Below are 19293 nucleotides of genomic sequence, written 5' to 3'. Positions count from 1 at the left end.
GAAGAATTGAGAGGTGTGAAGGGGCTAGGTTCAGCTCTACCTTTAAGTCCCTTTCAATTAATTAACACAGTATATTTATTCTTTTGAGGGTTTTGTGTTTTGGTGGGGTTTTTTCAAGACAGTATGATGTTGCCAAGAATTGATTTTCAAGTATCTAGAAAGACAGCACACCCCTTAAACAACACACACATCCAACATGTTCAATTCAACACAGACCTTCAATGTATTAAAATTCCCTAGTGCAATCAAATTCATTATCTTAGCTGAAAAAATTCCCCTAAAAACAAAGCAGCAGAAAATACTCAAAGGTGCTGTATGCAGTTCATCTGAACCCCAATTCTACTAATCCAAAGAAAAGAGAAATACCTTTAAAAGTCTATTTTGAGGAGTCATTTTCACTCCAGGTAAAATACTTTAAATGTGTTCCCAAAGAGCAACAGTGACATCCAGTGGAAGCACATCAGCTTCAAGGTAAGCTCTACAGGAAGGTCAGATGGAGCACACCGTGCTGGACAGAAGGGCTCATGAAAAGATGAGAAGTACCTCAGTCCTCCCTGCTGCACACTTTTAAATGAGCACAGGCACATTTCTCTGGCCTGGAAAGGCATCCCCTCTTCAAGGCAGCACTGAAATTTCTGGAGCAATCACATTCTTCAAGATTTGCATTACTCCCCATCTACTGTCCAGACCAGCATAGGGTAACAACTCAATTTAGGACACAAGTTAAATTAGCTTTGTGAAACAATTTATATGACCATTCATCTATGCTCAACTCTTATGTCAGAATTCAAGTTGCCATAATGCAGGGAATTTGGGAGGGAGTGAGAGAAAAGAGAGGGCAGGTGAAAAGAACATTGCCTACCTTTATTTTTGCTTCAGACAAACGGTACCTTGGGTTTGATGCAATTATTTATGCAGAATCCTCCTCCCTACTGCTGTTACTAAAAAACCACTAAAATTTGGCACCTCTGCTGTAACAACCACATTTCACCATAGGCCAATAAATATTAAGTTCCTGATAAACTCAGGAAGAAATAAGAGTTAATAGGGACATCTCAAAGCCATTTAAATCCCCAGGCACTCCTGTGCCAGAGCCTAAGTGAGGCACTGGCAGGAGGAGGTGGATGAAGCAGGCTCGTGTATTTTACGTGAAACAGCATCAGAGCATCCAGCTCTGCTGACCAGAATGCCCGGAAGGACAGAAACAGGGGAAGAGTTAGTGCCCAGCTCAGGGACTCAAAAATGTACAAAACAGCCTGTCCAAACAGAGAAGGCTGCACTTGGATTGAAATTGGAATTTGCTTGCAGAAATATCAGCATCCTATCTCTGCAAGTGACCCTGTCTGGCTATCTCCAGCCAAGAACAGGTCCTCACCAGAAGGGAAAAGCTGTTCCCACATTTCACTGACTTTCCTCTGTGGTTGAGTGTCTATCGGTCCAGTTTACTTACTCTGTAGTCTGTAAGTGTCACTTTTAAATCAGGACAGACAGTAGTACCATCAGCTTCAAGGTAACATTGAAGACAAATGGGACCTTGGCACATATTGCATTTCCAAAAGCACAAATAGTATTCATGTGAAAAGTGAAATGAGAAATAGTAATGCCAGACACTGAAAGCCCAGTGACAGACAAAACTTAATGACTGCCAAGTGTTAAAAAAAAAAAAGCAAGCCTGTATTTCTGGAAAAGCTAAGGGTGGATTTCACTATTTTAGAATTATGTTTCCTGCATTTTATCTCCCTTAATCGATTTTCCCCTCCCATCAGTCCTAGAGTTTCTTTAGGGAAATAGGAAGAGGTCTTCCAGAATTCAGTATGGAATAATTAAGCTTTGTTGCATAGGTGATGCTAAACTGTCTAACACTGCTCCTGGAGCATAACAACAACAAAAATCTCAATGGAACAGTTTTGTGTGGAAACAAGCCATGATAGGAACAAAAACATAAGAATGAAAACCACTTGTAAGAAATGTCACCAAGAATTGAACTGCTTCTTTCTGGTCCTGATTTTTGGAAAAAAAAACCCAAGAAAATGCAACCAAACATTGAAAAAACAGTGTTTATTCTCAGCCTTGGGTTGTCCAGCTACAGGTTCTTTTACACCAAAAGCATCAGCCTACAAGGCAAGTGATCTGCTGAAGTGAGAACAACAGCTTCCAGCTCATTCCCTTCATCAGAATATTTTTTCTTTTTCCACTGAATTAGGTACATACACACTGTATAACATACAAATCATGTGCATACCTATTTTGTTACTTGTATACATGTATAAAAATGCATGCCATGTATATGTAAATGCAGACACAGACACATTACAAGACATGCACTTGTTCTTACTCCTTCTTCAAGTTTGAATTTTAGTAGAAAAGTTTGAGATCTTAGGAACTTTTAAAGCTTAAGCTAACTTCATGCATCTCCAAGCTGGCACGGAACTGCAGCTTGAAAAAAAACTTTAAAATCTTGCCTCCATCTCACTTCTTTGAATTATGACTCAAGCATTAAAACAAACCTCATACAGCAGCAACCTAAGTGGGAGAATTTACATTAATTAGCCTGAGATGCTGAACTTAAAAGGCAATTTTTATTCTGACCAATAATGACTTGTCAGGACTTGCCTTATTGTTCCAGAGTCTAAGAACAAATCTATTCACTGTAAGATGACAGAAATTCAAAGCTGATCCTCTTATTTCTGGAAGACATCTTGTCAAACCAGAGCACAAGGGAAAACAGTTGTAGCAGCACAGCTGCTCCATCCACTACCAGGCAAAGCTGCTGCAGGTTGCTGCAGTCACTCAGGCTCCTTGCAAAGCCCAGCTGAGGGTGCTGCCTTCTCCTCTCTCCACGTTCTTCACCAAGACACTCCTCCTGTCACTCCATGCCCCTGTCCAAGACCCTCTCCAGCTCTTCTTGTAGTCCCCCCTCAGGTACCAGAAGGGGCTCTAAGGTCTCCCTGGAGTCTTCTCCAGGCTAAACAACCCCAACTGTCTCAGCCTGTCTCCACAGCAGAGGTACTCCAGCCCTCTGATCATCCTCATGGTCTCCTCTGGACCCACCCCAACAGGTACACATTTTCCCCACTTTGGGGCCTGCAGGTGGGGTCTCACCTGAGCACAGCAGAGGGGCAGGATTAGCTCCCTCAGCCTGCTGCCCACAGGGCTTCAGATGCAACCCAAGAGACATTTGGCTTTCTGGGCTGCAGGTGCACATTGCTGGGTCAAGTCAAGCTTCTTGTCAAGCAACATCCTCAAGTCTTTCTCTTCAGGGCTGCTCTCAATCTCTTTCTCTCTGTTCCTGTTTAAGATCTGTTCCCTCACAAACCAATCACAAGGTCACATCTCCAAACAGGCTTAGATAAGTGGGTTTCCTTTAATAAAAGGAGAGGCAGCTATAAGTAACCATCTGCAACCACCCTGCTGGAGAAGGATGTAGGGAAGAGCTCCTGTGATCAATCATAGCAAGGCTCCTGTTCATCCCTACGAAGTTTCTGCTGGGACAGCCAGGTAGGATAGAGAACAGTGGAAACACCTTGAGTACTCACCACAGTTTTTCTTTTAAGTAAACTATCTACTTACCTATCCCCCAGGAGGAAGGCAATTGTGCACCAGACTAAAGTTCCTGGAGTGGGAATCCTCAGAAAAGTAAGTTGATAGCAGATGGGGAAAAATAATCATTTTGCAGACCACATCTTCACCACAGACTGAAGATTGGATCCCTGCTCTTGAAAACAGGATCCCTCCCTTATAATGCTTAAAATTACATAAACAGAAGGAGGTGGAGAAGGTGCAAACAAAAACCCACATTCACATCCCATTGCAAAGAGCTGCAGCTCTATGCAATTAAACTGATTCCCAGGAAGGAATTTCACAGGAAGTAAAAAAGAAAAGGTGCAACAGGATTCATAAGCATTACAAATGCCAAAATTAGATACAGTTACCAATCTGGAAGCCAAAAGGTCAAAAAAAGAGGCACATCTGGCCCCTGAGTAATTCAGGAGGAATTTGTTTACACAAGGACAAGCTGACAGGATGAACTGCTGCAGTCAGCATGAGACCATGGGCTGAGCACTGGAGGCACCCGAGGTCACCAAACAAACCCAAGCAGCAAAGGAGAGAGGTGGAGTCAGCTCTGGACATTCTGTGATGGACTTCAGACAACTTTATGATCAGATCACATTTTCTCGAGCTTCTCTCTAATCCTATCCAACAGGACCATTTGGGATAATTTACCATTGAAGAAGTAAGCACAGTTCAAGGCCTGGAGAAAGCTCTTAACCCAGCAGCATCAAAAGAGCCTAAATGTCTGTCTTAGCTGAAAGACACATTTGAAAAGTCACAGGCTGCTTTTGTTTCTAAGTCCTTTCTGCTGAAATGCTGCTCTTACCAAGCTTTCCTTTGTGTAGGTCAGCTATGCCTAGAAATTTGGTATCTTCACAACTAAGTGCCATTTCACTCCATAAGAGCTAGGGATATTTAAAACATTTGTGTTTTAAACATTTGTGAATTTCAGGAGAGAACATCAAGAGGGCAGTTTTTTGGCAAGAGAATGTCAGAGGACAGTTCCTACTTCTGGCCTTGTCTCCCAAATTTCACTACCAAGGGATTACTTCTTTCTGAGTCTGTCTGAGGTACCTCAGCACAAGCAAGTTTTAAGGTATTTTTCATTAGAAAGTTATATATGGATGATGAGGCTAAAATCTCCTCATAAGCCTTCTCCTTTGCAAAGTAACATTTTGCACAGAGTTACAACATGCCAGAAGGTTCATGTTTAAATCTGAGCAAAAAAACTATATATCAATGCATATTTCCATAATATTTTATAAAAAAACCGTCTACCTACTTAGCTTATATTACAATGCTTTTATTCACCATTTTCAGTGTTTAGATAAACAAGCTTAGATAAACACCCAAGCACTGTCTAACTGTCCATGTGACATCAGCCATTCAGCATTTGCTGTGACACTTTACCATACACAGCCTTCCTGGAATTAGTAACAATAGCAGCAAATCTATCCCATAATGAAACAAATGTCCTTGCATATTCACATCAGCTGCAGCCACATATGCAAAGCTTTCCTTGTACCTGTAAAAAAAAAAAAAAAAAGGTCCACCACGAAACCCCCCCAAAATAAAACACATTATCTGCCCTCTCTGGACAATAGTAAATCATATGTTGAATGTTTTCATAACTTAGCAGAACAGTGAACACATCCTCTGATCTGATCCTACACAACTTTCACCCAGACAGATCTAAATGCCTACAGTTACTGACCCTAGACAAGTGTAAAAGATTATATTTTTGAAATCATCTGCAAAATCCATTCTCTCATTCTGACTTTCTTTTAGGTCCTCACCACTCAATATTGTAGCATAAAGCATGAATTTACCCTTTAGATTTTAGATCAAAGCAAGCACACTCAGAGGATCAAGGCACAGGACTGCAAGACTTCCTTTCTTCCCATCAGCTTCCCACTGCACACACCAGGAGTGCTTGCCCTGAACTTTGGGTTTCAAGGTTATTATGCAACACTTTAAAGCAACAATTGTTAGCCTATAATTTAAAAGCAAGCATTTATTGCAGAGCTACTACTTCTGATCTAACATTTACAGTCTCACATCTATGCTAACTTAGAATTCACTTCTGACAGCTTCAGTTGTTTATCACACTTTCACATCTCTGCTTTCACACCAGCCATGACTGCAATTCTGCCCATGTGTCCTTCTCTTTCATTTGCATTAGTCCTTGCACAGATCAGTTCTACTTCCAAAGCAAACTGCATCTCCCAAGCCTCTGTATTTACAGAAAACACAAGCAGGTGGGCAGAGCAACTTTGAAGTTTCTGTCCATTGTTACAAACATGTCCAATAGCCTGATTCATCCTGAACTTAAACCAACTGCCTGGGAAACCAGAATCTTCTAAAGGCTCCAGTCTCCCTCTGCCTAGGGAAGTGAAAATCGGTTTGGAGCAAGTTTGGTTTTAAGCTCACCAACCCTGACAATATTTCATGACCCTTATCCCACAGCCTATTTAGGACTCTTTTTCCTTCCTATTCAACTTGATGACAAACTAGTTTTGATGTCTATATTCAGTTATTCTTTCTTGCATGTTAGTCAGCCTTTCTCCATGAGAAACCAGATACTGCACTGAGTGGTTTTACACAGCCACTGTTTTCATTAATATCTGTGCCTTCACAATGCTTAACAAAAAAAAATTATACAGCTACACAACAGTAAAAGCTCTCCTTGGAAAAATATTCTCATGGACTTAAGGGTGAAAACAGTTTCAAGATGTGTCAAGAATAGTGTTCATGTATTTTAGGGGTACCAAAACTAAATAATAACCCATGTGCCTATTTTAAATGTAATTACATCCTGAAATGTCTGCAAAATCTCAAGATTATTCAATAGGCAGAATCCTGGCACACTAACACAGCAGTAGAAAAAGGAGTAGGTTCACTTTTCATTGAAGGAAAAGGTGACCTTGGCATGAAATCAGGATCTGCAGGTGGCAGCGTCAAGTCTGAATTTGACAGAAAATAACTATCTCACCTACCCAAAACCCACCAAAGTAAGCAATTCACTATTTAAAAAGCAAGCATTTGGCTCAATACAAGAAAGAAATTAAAATACAGTGAAATTTAGGCCTTGCAGTGAGTTGTAGGAGTGGTAGTACTCTTAAAGAGCCCAGCACAATCTACTTCTAAAAGATACAAGACATGACATTCACTTAAAAGAGGAGACTGACATGAGTGTATAAGTTACTATGGAGCAACGATCTTCATGCTCAGGTTATACTTAAAATAGAGAATGAAGCCATTTTCAGATATCTGTTTCTTTTTAACAGCAAAGAACATTTCAGATCAATTCTAAATTTAATCTTAACCTAGGGTATTCAAATGTCTCAGAGGACATTATTTATTCTTCTCCTCCTAACTTTAGCAATTTTAACTGCCTCAATCCAAGGATATAGTACTATCTATATTTTGCACCTCCCATGCTGCATGCCCAAGCCAAAGCTTGCATTTGGATGGCAGTTTAAGAAAACTCCTTTGAAGTAATTTAGGACCCCAAATCAAAATATCTTTCTGCTCATGATTGAGCATGAATTCAGTCCTGCCTCTACAAATCCACAGCACCTGGGCCAAACCAACACATGACACCTCAGAATCTAGAGTGCCTTGTTTCCTACAGGATCAGGGCATCACTAGAGCAAACCCTGTCAGCCACCAGCACATGACACAGATTTGCTGTCAGTGGCACACAAACAGCTGGTCTCAGCAGCATCTACTGGATGTTTGGCCAGGTAAACCCTCTTCCATAGGGGAACACTTGTGTTGGAGGGACAGATGTTCAAGGGATTTGTTCAGCAGCCCCTTTCAATGGACATCTTAAGAGGTTTTATAATGAAAAACTAAGTTTAAGAACAGCTCAGGGATTTTCTTCCTTTCTTTAAAAGACTACTGGATAAGATGCTCTGGCAATACAGCAGCACAAGAGAAGGTAAATTTACCATCATTTCCCATTAGCTGATACCTTGTCTACATTTTTTAAGCAATTAAGCATGCTACAAACCTAAAGTGTTATTTTTCTCCCAGAAAGGAGGTATCTATGCTGTATTTCAGCCCAGTATTACACTATGCCATATTTTAAATTAAAGCAGATAGAGTTCAAAGCTAGACCAGTTCAATAGGCTAATAAACAAAGAGGTCATTGGACTGATAGTTTCATAGCCTGCATAACTTTAGAGTTAGAACAGGAGGGGAGGAAAAGGAAGAAGTCAGATTTAGCTAAAACCAGCCAAGGACCAATAAACACTTTCACCTCCTTCCTCATGTGACTGTTTCCTCCCATGCTCTCCCACTAACCTACATTAACCAACCTCAGGTTTTGTTTGCTTTCTTTACACAGCACTCCACATAGCAGGGCATCTGATTTAGAGCTGCAAACTCAAATCTTGTTCATCTCAAAGTACTGTGGCTATTTCAGTATCTCCAGCAATGGACTGAAACCATATTAAATAAAAACACTATTGTGTTTGAAAGATAACTTTAGTACCCCAGTAAAGATCTAAACTGATATGGTCAAAGACACTGCCACAGAGCAACAGGCACTGCCTAAAGTTTGCCCTTCAGCTGGGGCAATGCCACTTATGCACAGACCCCTGCTTCACAGAAAGCCTTTCAGCTTACAGCTCTGCTGAACAAGATTAACTAAAAACTAGCCATGGTAATAACATACAGCAGAATCCTATCAGTATATCCAAATGTATCAAAAATATCCAGAGATTGACAAGAGAAAAATCAAGACCTTTAAATGAATCACCACCGTGTGCAAAAATCACAGCTTTTACGGGCAGCAGCTTTCAAGGGTCATTTTGGTAACAGCCAGCATCTGATGCACTGATCTAAGGTGCACTCAGATCTGTGCATCACTGAATTGCTCAGCTGCTGGATTTATCCTCAGGTACAGTCAGAACTCAGAGGTCTCAACACAATGATTCAGGGAGCAGATATGAACTAATGTCTCCAGGTATTCAGGAAAGAAGCTCCAGTACAATATGTCACCTATTTGTCATGTGTGACACCTACTCAAGGCAATTTTTTTTGTCTTTGCTGACTGTCAGTGAAAAGATATCGTGAATTCTATTTTCAGGACTGACACCAGCCTGAAGGATTCGTGTCAGCTAGCAAAGCCAACTTCAGTTGTTGCTTACATCTGCTTTTTTGGTGAACTATCATTCATGTCATTATGAACCACACATTCCTAAACAGTGGCTGTTACTAAAAAACACATCTATACATGCACTAAGTTTATCTTCCTTTTAAGATCATTATATATAATTGCCCTGTGAAGTAAGTACAGTTAAACAAAAACAAACAATACAAGGTTAGTTAAAAAACAGATGTCTTGCAGCTCAAATAAACAGCACAGAAAGATGATTCCATGGTTCAAACACCTGAGTGTACTGGAAAGGAACTCTCCACAATTACTGGCTGCTGACCTACCCCAGTGCCATGGGTCTCATCCACACTGCTGCTGTATTTCTGGGGTTTCACTACATCACTATAATCAGCATCAAAGTTGGTCTTCCACACCATCACCTGCAGAAGAAAGTTAACTCCATTAACATTTCCCAAGTTTGCTTATAGGTCATTTTTTTCAACCCTTCAGAGAAGAATCAGCAAATCCACAAGAAGTTTCCCTAGAAGAGCTTTGCCATTGATTAAATTAAGGATGTTGTTTGTAAATATGCTACTAAATACAGACAGTTTAACTGAGTTCTCAATGGATAAGTGACCTCTTTCAGCATTCTTTGGGTCAAGAACATCATTAAACTAGAAGGACCAAGAGAACTTCAAAGCAACATGAAGAATACACCATTAAAACCACAAACATTTTAAAATAGCATGCTCAGCATTATAACATTTATCAGCCACAGCCCAACTCAGTCACTCATTCATCATGAGACTCAGAGGAAAAGGAGAGTTAGTACTAAGACCAGCATTAAAGAGCTTAAGCTAGTTTGTCAGCTGGACACCAAACTTAAATCCCAATCCATAACAATACTGATTTCAGAAAAGAGGCCTCTGACACATGAATCACTTCAAGATATCAAGAGGAAATCTGTGAAATAAACCCCTCAGCAGTGACTTTACAAGTCTAAAAAAGTTAAAGAGCAATCAATCAACAAATTCAGAGGTCTGAAAGACACCCAAGTATCCAGATAGCTCATTTGGTTATCAGAAGGAGCATTTATTCTTCATTTACAAAATTGCACCGATAAAAGCATTTTTATTTCATTGTTGCATGGTTAACCAACAAGGCCATTCTACTGTGCAACAGGGAAAAAAATTGATGTTCTTAATGAATAGACAAATCTGTCTCTTCACAAAGGTGCTGTCAGAGATGGGCATTGCCACCTGGTCCAGCCTGGGGATTAGGAGCAATGCAACACAGCTCTGAAGACTGATGATCCTTGCTCAGACCACTGCTTTGGGTTGAAGTCTGTCTGTCTTCAGCAGGGCAACTCACTGTGCTAAAACCAGGACATATTTGCAGCACAGGCTGGGCCTGATTGCAGTTTGGCAATTGAATATGGGTTTCTTGGCTACATGTCTTATATTACCAGAAAAATAATTGGGTTTGGCCTCCAGATTTTTGTTCATAAAACAGCAAGTTGCTTCAGCATGGTCCAGACATACTGGATAAAAGTTACACTTTTGCTTTCCCCATTGTTCAATGGAGAACAAAAAGTAGCAGCTTTTAAGGAAATGTGAATCTGGATTATAACTCAGAAATTAATCAGGTACCTGTTCATCAGAACCTCCAGAGGCAAATAGGTCTCCATCTCTTGAAAATGCTACACAGGTAGCTGGTCCCTGCAAACACATTTAAAAGACAGGTTTAAAAAAAGAGAAAAGAAAATGAATTGTTACAATGTTCCATTCATTACAGCTTTACAAGGTATTTATCATTTGACATCAGCAATCTAAAGGCAAAATTTGAAAAGCTCTTACCTGTCAGGTAAATGGGCCATAATTAAGATGCTCAGCTTGCTGGCACTTACCATTTCCCACACTTTTGACCCCAGTTTAAGACACCCACTTTTCAATATCTATGGCAGAGACAGGAACAAACCAATTTTTATAGCACCAGGCTTTTTCTTGTTCCCCTCAAACATTCCCTCTTCACTTTAGAATTAGAAATTTCTAAAACTCCTGTTCATTTATTAAAAGTGTTGAAACTATGAGGGTTTTGTATAGTAGGCTGGCTTAAACTGCTTTTCTCTTAATAGTCTGATAGGAGAGATGCCAGAGTTAAGGCAGCCAGGATCACCTCTGCACAGGACTTGCATTTTGAAGAAGCCTCATGCTTAAAACATTCAGTTTAGAGAGACTTTAAATGCTTCTGAGTGCTACAGCACACCTTTCACACCACACAGCTAGTTCAATGTGTTTTCCACCTTCCAGCAAGCACACAGGAGGGTGCACATGGCAGGCTAAGGCAGGAGCTCTGAGCTGCAAACAGAGCTGAGGAATTGCTACGGGTGTTCGAGCCCAGGCACAACAGACAAACTGTTCTGCTCAGAGTAAACAGCTGAGAACCCAGATCCTGGAGTTTTATGTCAGCTGCTGAACACATTCCTCTGCAGAATGTTCAGCAGCAGGGGCAGAGGTCAGAATGAGAACTTCCAGAGGCTGCCTATGGAGCTGGCTGGGGAGGGTTGGAGGAAACACCAAAAACAACCAGGAAAGCCACAACAACCACCAGAAACCTCCATCACATGATCATCCACCTCCTGGCAGAAGCAGTTACCCCCTTTCAAGTAAGACCATGTATCTCAGAAGGCAATTAAGAAGCTTCTCCTTACCCTGTTGGAAGGAGACACAACTGAGTCCACATCTTTCTAATGGACACTTGCATGAAAACTTCACACCCTTTCTTTGCCTTCTTTGTAAAACTGAATTCAACATAATAAATCCTGAAGATAGACAAATACCCAAAGACTGCATGTGAGATAAGCACACAGCTGTCACTGCAACCTGTGCCCCACAGTCCTGTGGGCATCCAAACATGCTGGCACAAGGTTATGGCAGCAAAACCAGAACCCTGCTGTGCTCAATCCCAGTGTGAACAGTTTTAGCTTCCTTAAAACACAAAGGTGTTTCTATATTATCATTTAACATGCAGTGATTTCAAAATACTTTGAGGCCTCCCCTAGCAACACCTCACTAGAGAGGACTTGCCAGGAATGCTCCAGTAGCAGCAGCTCCAAAGCGCAGGCGCAGTCCCTGCTGTGACTAAGCTCACTCACCTGACACAGCAGTAACTAGGGTAGGTATTTCACACCAAAGACACTGCCATCAACCAGCTGACACAAACTGTGCCTCTGCCTTTGTTCCCATCCACCTACCCCAGTGCTCAGCTCTCTAATCACGTGTCAGGAATGCAGGCTCTAAAAAAAAATGCAAAAGCCAAAGACAAGCAGTAAGAAAGGGTAGAAACAACTCCACAGCCAGAGAACTGCAGTGGTGAATACTGCTCCAAGAGAACAGAGGCTGAGCATACAGAAGCTGCTCTTGCACTATAATAAACCAGTCAGAGTTAGGAGGGCAGAAAAAAATTTAAGATAAAGTGTTCAGGAACAAGCACAACGAGGAATACTGGAAAAGAGTAGTGTTTCCTAAAAATATTTTTATCAGTCTAAATATTTCAGTGTATTTAGACAAAATCTAGTACAACACAAATCACATCAAAACAGGCAAGGAACTGACTCCAAAGTCATGGCATTCTGAAGGGAAAAAAAGTTCAACAGAACATATTCTTCCCAAAATAGAAAATTATATCAAAGACTGAATGTGCCTTTATAAATTGAAAGAAAGGGAACAAACAAGTCTACAGACGCAACATCCTCTACAGATTTGTTGACATAAGTTAAGTGAAAAAGTATTCCTGCTCCATACACTCCCAGAACTCTTCCAAGATACAACAGGTTTGCTATAGCAACAGTTTGCCAAATGCCCTTGCAATTTAATACTGACACACCAAACAAAAATAAAAAGCTACATTTGGCAGTTATTAGACACAGCCTAACTTCCATTTGTCCCAGGAAAGCACAGCAGAAATGCAACAGATTTCTGATGAAGATCTGGGTAACAGACATGAGATTGGAGAATGAAGAATTCAAACCTTTATTTCCCCTCTTTTTTAACTTACTGCTTGCATTAAAAGTATCAAAAAGTAGCAGTTGCGTATTCTTCTACAGAAGTTGTAGAGAATTTTAAGCTTATTTCCCACATAACTAGAACTCGTGGGATGCAGCAACCTTCTTCTACTGGATCTGTAGAAGGATTTTACCTTCTGTAGCAGGATCAAACAGCCCTCTATTAGTATTTCCTGGAGGTTCAGAATATCCAGTCTGAACCCCCAAGGTGCTCCACACAAGCTGCTAGCACCAATCCCCAAACTCCAGCAGCTTCTTGCTTCAGACTAGACAGCAAGCTGCAGGAAGAAAGGGTTGGGCAATGACATACACCAAGTCAGCGGTAAGGAACATTTCTGTTTAATCCTCAGCAGGTCAATGTCAGGACTGCCAAGCTTTTGTGCATGTCCAGTAGAGTCTGAAATTATAACAGCAGCTTTAGTGATACTGGGAGAGCTGCAGGAATTTTGAAGAAAATACAGAAGAAAGCAACAAGTTACCCACTGAAATTGCTGAGTGAGAAGAAAATGGCCACTAATTGACATTCAACTCATCTCCTCTAGTGAAAGAGTACCAGGCTCTGGTTGAGTAGAGGCAAGTACCAGAGAGCCTTGAAAAGGACAAATAGCTCAAACACTGGATGGAGCAAAGCAGCCATAAAGAAAAAGGAAGCCACAGAGAAGGAATGATAACAGCATCAAGCCTCATTGTTTGCTGCAGCATTCCCAGTGAACACAGCTCAGGCAAGGTCAGATATGCATGGCATGGCAGCTGAAACACCAGGTGACAGCCCATTTCTAGCTGCTTGCCCAGGTGAGAAAGGTGAGGCCCAGCAAGTTACATAATTTATGTGCAGAGATAGAGACTACACCTTCTGCCTATTTTCCCACTTCCTACAAAGGAGGTTGGTGACTGCAAGGCCTTTATTGCCCTTGCATTTCCCAGGTTGATCAGCTTACATAAAACATTACGTTTGGCCTTCAAAATAGATGGTGAGACTATTCTGAATGACTTGAATGCATTAATCACCAAGAGGGACAGGATCTGAAGCCAGGACACAGATTACACCACCAAGTGACTGGCAGGATGCTAATAGCATCAGTAACAACTGACACAGGGGTGACATAAGACACAACAGGAATAGCATCCCTGAACACAAAGCTTTCAAGGGTAGAGCTAAAAATAGATGTCTCTGAAAGAAATACTTAAGAGAAAGGCCAAGAGATTAGTCTGGAGAAATATGACTGGAGCCCAGAGTCACACCTACACTTAGGCAGCAGATAAATGTGTACCATCCATAAATAATGAGTGGACAAACAGAGAGAAATCCCTCTTGAATATCCTTTTCTTCTCCCAGAGCTGCTGGGCACAGAAGGCACAACACTTCAACAACAACAGGGCCAACACCAACAGCAAGTCAAGAGAGGCCAGACTTTCAGGCTTCAGCTAGGAACAAAGCTAACATTTCAGCTTCACAGAAAAAAACAAGAACCAGGTTGGAGAGGGTCCAGGGATAAACCAGAGAAGAGTAGTTTAATGATGCACTGTCTGCACTATGAAAGGAGAGGCAGTGTGGAAGGAAGCTAGAGAGACAAGTGGGGTCAAGGATGCTAGCAGATTTTTTCTTTTTTTGTTTCAGTCCTGCAAGAAACCAATGCATAGTAGAGAAAAGCCATAGGTAAGAGAGCAAGGAAAATGCTAAGAGTTGGAATAAGGCATATCTAGAGGATGCTAATAGTTGAATTAAAGGAGAGCTTCCTCGTCCACTGCCACAAAAGGCGATGTAAAAGTGGGAGCCAGTAGATTCAGCCAAACTCTCCAGGAACAGACTAACTAGTGCAAAGAGAAACAGGAGACATGAGAGGAGACAAGGCCTGAGAAGCAAATCCAGCAGCAACCACACTCTGGGATCCCAGCCCTGGCATCATCAGTTCCAGGCATAAAAGTGCTAAGAACAAACAGAGCAGTCATTGCCACTGTTGACAGTGCTTTCAGCTGCTTCATGCATGGGAGGAGAGGGCAAGTCACATGGCAAAGGAAGAAGGGAAGGGAAGCAAGCAGAAAAGCACAGGGAACAGAGGTGGCAATGACAACAAGGATGTTTTCAGGTGGAATACCTCTGACAAGAAGCCCCAAGGATTCTCAGTACACTGGGCTTTGAAAAATTCCTGAGCAAGACTGACATGTTTGCATCCTCCTTCACCAGGGAGCAAGAACTACAACTAACATAGGGCAAATTTATACTGGCATCTTACAGCTGAATCTGCAGCAGCTTTAACTCCTGAAAGTTTCAGTCTATAAAAACATAAGGCAAGGACAGAGAATCCATATTTCCTTTCAAGACTCAGAAATGCTAGCCTAAAGTCAATTGCTTGTTGTTTGCAACACACATCTTTCTTTTTTATTTGACTTCTGTGTAGCCCAGAGATGTCCCCATACTCTTCAAAGAGGACAGGCCTGCACAGATTTTAATGCCACCTAGGCAGGGCTGGCAGCTGACAGTAAAGGAGCACATTTTTTTCCTTTGCACTTGCTCAGGAGACCTCACTCAGTCAGTGAGCAAAGGAGGGAGCATTGATGTTGCCCAGGTAGGTAAAATGTAGCTACTTCACAGTTCAAGTCAAGGTTGCTTGAAGAGTTGTAACTTTGCATTTTCTATCTTCCTATTTATGAACATAACCATGAGATGTTTTCTAAATATTTACTGAGAACTTCCATTCCACTGAGGAAGTCAGTCTGGAACCACTCCAAAGGGCAGACAAGCACCATGTACATACCTGCTCTCCTCTAGCAACTCTCTGGGGTGGCTTAGAGGCCTCAAAACATTCTGTTCTTCAACAGTGATTCAGTACTAGAGGTGGATTTACATACCAAGCCAGTGTCTCATCTGTATGGAATTAGATAAGGGCACTTCACAGTTTGAAGCACTCCAGAACCAAAATATGCAGCACAATACAGAATGATATTTTGCAGCTGCAAGATGTCAGCTCCAAATTGCAAACTTCTATCTCTAATGATCCTTCTGCTACAAGAGGCCAGCTACATTTCAATTAAAGACAGCAATGTAAACTTGGCCAACCTCCCCATGTAAACCACAGCTAATCAGCTGCTAACAAATTTCTGGCACTCCAGCAGTTGCGTCAAACTATGTCTAAAGGACCTCAGGGTTTTTTTCCTTCAAGTGTCCATTTGCATGCAGCCTTCCCAGAACAATGTAACAGCAGCCAGCTGTCAAAGCAGGAACAAAGTGTCAACCAGAACGTTCAACCTCAAAAAGTCACAACTCAAGAACATGTTCAGAACAGGCTGTCCATTCAGTGACTAACCTGCAGCACTCACTTAAAAAGGCAAATTAATTTAATGATCAAAAAGTCCACACCACTTTGTTTTTAGCCACTTGGGGCTACTGGCACAAGTCACAGTAATAACAGAGGGGACAAAAAGTCCCTCATTATTAAGTAAAGTGGATTTATCTGTGGGCAGAACTAGCTGGAGAAGCAGCCAGTGCAGGAATCCACCCCTGGTGACAGCAGAGCCTGTAGCCACTGACAGTGGCTAACTGGGAATGAAGCACAGGTTGCCATATGCTTTTGGTGGAAAAGCAGTGTTCAACCAGGCAGTAAAAGAACCACCCCACAGCAATACAGCACATGCCAGACAGGGAATGCCAGGCAGGACTGAGCCAGGACTGGTTCCACAGATATCTCAGTGCAATACCCTTAAAGGCAACCAGAAAGCTCTACCAGCCACTTCAATACTTGCACTTGTTTCCAAATTGAAGAAGCTGTAAATGCCACAACAGCAACTACTCTTCAGCTGTGCCAAAGGCAAAGCTTTTCCAATGCCAGTTAGATGCCCAGGAGAAAGAGGCAGGCACTGTTTTACTGATCTGAAGCAGCAGGGAGGAAGAAGAGGGAGCTTTAATTCTACTTTTGAATAGATGATCCACAAAATGTTCTTTTAAAGCCTCAAGTTAAGAACAACATTAGCCTAAAGGGACTTTCTATTGCTCATTCTGAAGATCTCCATCATCATAATCAGTTTGGGACTCTCATTCAATGCTAGACTTTTTTTTTTTTCTGTGCTACTGCAGTCAGTGAGGCACAGCTAGCAGCTCAAATGGGAGAAAAATGGAAAGCAGGTTCAGCCTGCTGCTGAGCCATAACCAGCACATCCCTTCCTGAGGGAAGGGGGGAAGTGTAAAGATTTCCCATGCTTCTAACACTTACCCTTTTCCAGGAAGCTTCTTCCCAAGAACTCACTTGGCAGATTAACACAACAGACAAATATGAAAACAAGATTAAAGCAACAGAAGCATTGCAGCCCCTATCTGATAGGAGTATCCACTTAGTCCAGTCTTCCAAGAACAGTTTTATACAGCCAAGGCTGACGTGTTAGGATAACCAGCATTTGTTATCTCCTCCCCATTCTTTTAACAGTTGAACCCTTTGGTCAATTTTAATCAAAGCTCTACTTCATGAAAGATTTAAGCATAAGGTTTTCCTATTTTTTCCATTAATATTACAAAAAAAAAAAAAGAAAATTTTATTAATATACAGCAAAAGTTACAGGAGAAACTTGATCTTTTTAGACATCAAACAAGGCAGTCACTAAACAAAGCCACAAGAAGACAGAATTATCAGATTTACAGCCTACAGAGATACCATTATTGCCCACAACAATCCCCATCATCTCCAAAAAGCTTCAGGCTGTGGTTTTCCCCTGAGAGTTTTTATGCTTTAAAACTCAGCCCCCACTTTAAAAGAGACACAAGTGGGTTAAGAATTTCTGTTCTCTTTGTCCCTTTGGAAAGGGATGCCTTAAGGCAGTCCTGCTTTTTCACACCCCACTCTGCATGGGCAATGAAATTAGTCTATTTATTTTCATTTAAGATTTAGAAAGAGAGCTCCAAGCATTCATAAAATTAACCTTACAAGCAACACACCCAGCAGCATAATACTAATAGGCCAATCAGTTAAACTTAACCAACCAGCACCATTTATCACCTTCAATTGTGTGATTCAGTCCATTAACAAGATGTTCCCAAATCAAATCCCAAAATAGATATCCTCTATTTTACTGCTACTGCTCTTGAGTCTCCTGCCAGGTGAACAGCATTTATCTTCAGAACACCTGTGTCAGGGGGCCAAGTGTTATTTGCAGCTCTCTAGAGGGAGGGAGACAGAGCTGCACTAGAGGCTGACAGGGTCAGTCAGAGTCAAGGGTGCTGCTCTGAGTTTCTTCTGACTTAGACTTGAATCCTCAGTGTTGGAGCTCACTTTTAGTCTTGCTTTCTCATTCTCTCCATTCCTGCCTTACCTCCTTCCCTTCAAAACAGTGATGATCTCAAAGATTATTAGCATTATTATCATGATTTTACACAAGGAAGCTTTCAAACAATTTCTGGTCATGAAGAATGAAAGTCTCAAGTATGCATTTGCTCAGTTTAATGTGAGTCTGTACATCACTGTAAAAAAGGTTTTGCCTCACCTGGTGACCATGCAGAGTATAGAGAAGTCTTCCTTCTAACAAGTCCAGAATCTTAAGAGTTGAATCACTGGAAGCAGTCACCAGATAGTTTCCAGAGGGATGAAAGGAAAGGCTGTTGACCACAGAGCTGTGCACTAAGGATGGAAAAAAAACCCAAGTATAATAGTCACCAAAGCCAGTTTACATAAGCCCAAGGCAAAAGAATAAAATAAAGCACAAGCACATTGCAATTTTCTGTTATAAATTTTAACAGGAAAATTATCATGGGGGAAACATTCCACAAAAGCTCTTCAAAGCACTGGAGAACAATAACAGTAACTCAATTCTTGTAAAAATAGGCACTACTTTACTGAAAGGAAAATGGAAGCTTTGCCAATTATTTTGGGAGATCTAATGCTACAAAGGCTTCCAGTATAGCCCCAAAATGTACTGCATGTGCAAGTGAACTACAGGATTCTGTGAGAGTGCTGGACATTGATGTACTTTACTACGGTGGAGCTGCTGGCCTCACTCAAGTCATTCTAGATGAAAATCTGCATCTCAGGACACTGAGAAGACTGAAATTACAAAGGAAGACACTCAGAGTTGACACTGCACAGCTTCTTTTGGTTTACTATCTGACTCTAGCCAAGACTGGGGTTAAGAGAAACTGGGAAATAAGAGCAACTTGAAAGTGGTCCAGTACAAGCATTATTTCCTCAGACATCCTATTTGTCTTGCCAAAAATTCAAAACAAATACAAATAGACAAACTATCAAGAGTGTGAACTTGCAATAAAGCCATTTTCCCTGCGTGAAGATGAGGCCCAAGATTTATTCTGAAAAAAGCTGAAGAAAATGTTCTAGGAAAAAAAAATCAAACTTCACTGAAGTTCAGTGTAACATTAAACATTTAATATATGACTTTTTTCCCTCCCCAAACTTTTGCAGAACAGGCTATTGAACATATTTATTTATGAGAACACGCAGTACCTCACATATGCCCAGCTTCCTGAGCGTATGTGACATTACAGAATATTAATAAGCCTGAGGAGGGTTTTAACCATCCAATTATTCTTAATTATACTATATGCCCTCCAAATGTTCTGATATCTCAAATCTACTAC

At 41.2% G+C, this 19293-nt stretch overlaps 1 protein-coding gene across 4 annotated transcripts in view; it reads right to left on the bottom strand.

Moving 5' to 3' along the window:
* The window catches only part of POC1A (POC1 centriolar protein A), a 53403-nt gene that overhangs the window by 15998 nt on the left and 18112 nt on the right, over window positions 1-19293 (bottom strand). For all 4 annotated transcript variants that reach the window (XM_066558315.1, XM_066558311.1, XM_066558313.1 and 1 more), the window contains 3 exons: window positions 18189-18322; window positions 10306-10374; window positions 9001-9096 (listed from right to left, as the gene is read on the bottom strand). In XM_066558315.1, coding sequence (XP_066414412.1) covers window positions 9001-9096; window positions 10306-10374; window positions 18189-18322 — 299 coding nt within the window. The remainder of the gene's footprint in view (window positions 1-9000; window positions 9097-10305; window positions 10375-18188; window positions 18323-19293) is intronic.

This window comes from Molothrus aeneus, chromosome 12, assembly GCF_037042795.1.
Source record: "Molothrus aeneus isolate 106 chromosome 12, BPBGC_Maene_1.0, whole genome shotgun sequence".
Classification (NCBI taxonomy): domain Eukaryota; kingdom Metazoa; phylum Chordata; class Aves; order Passeriformes; family Icteridae; genus Molothrus; species Molothrus aeneus.
Note: the sequence above shows the minus strand (reverse complement) of the source record. Positions and strands in the feature narration are given on the sequence as shown.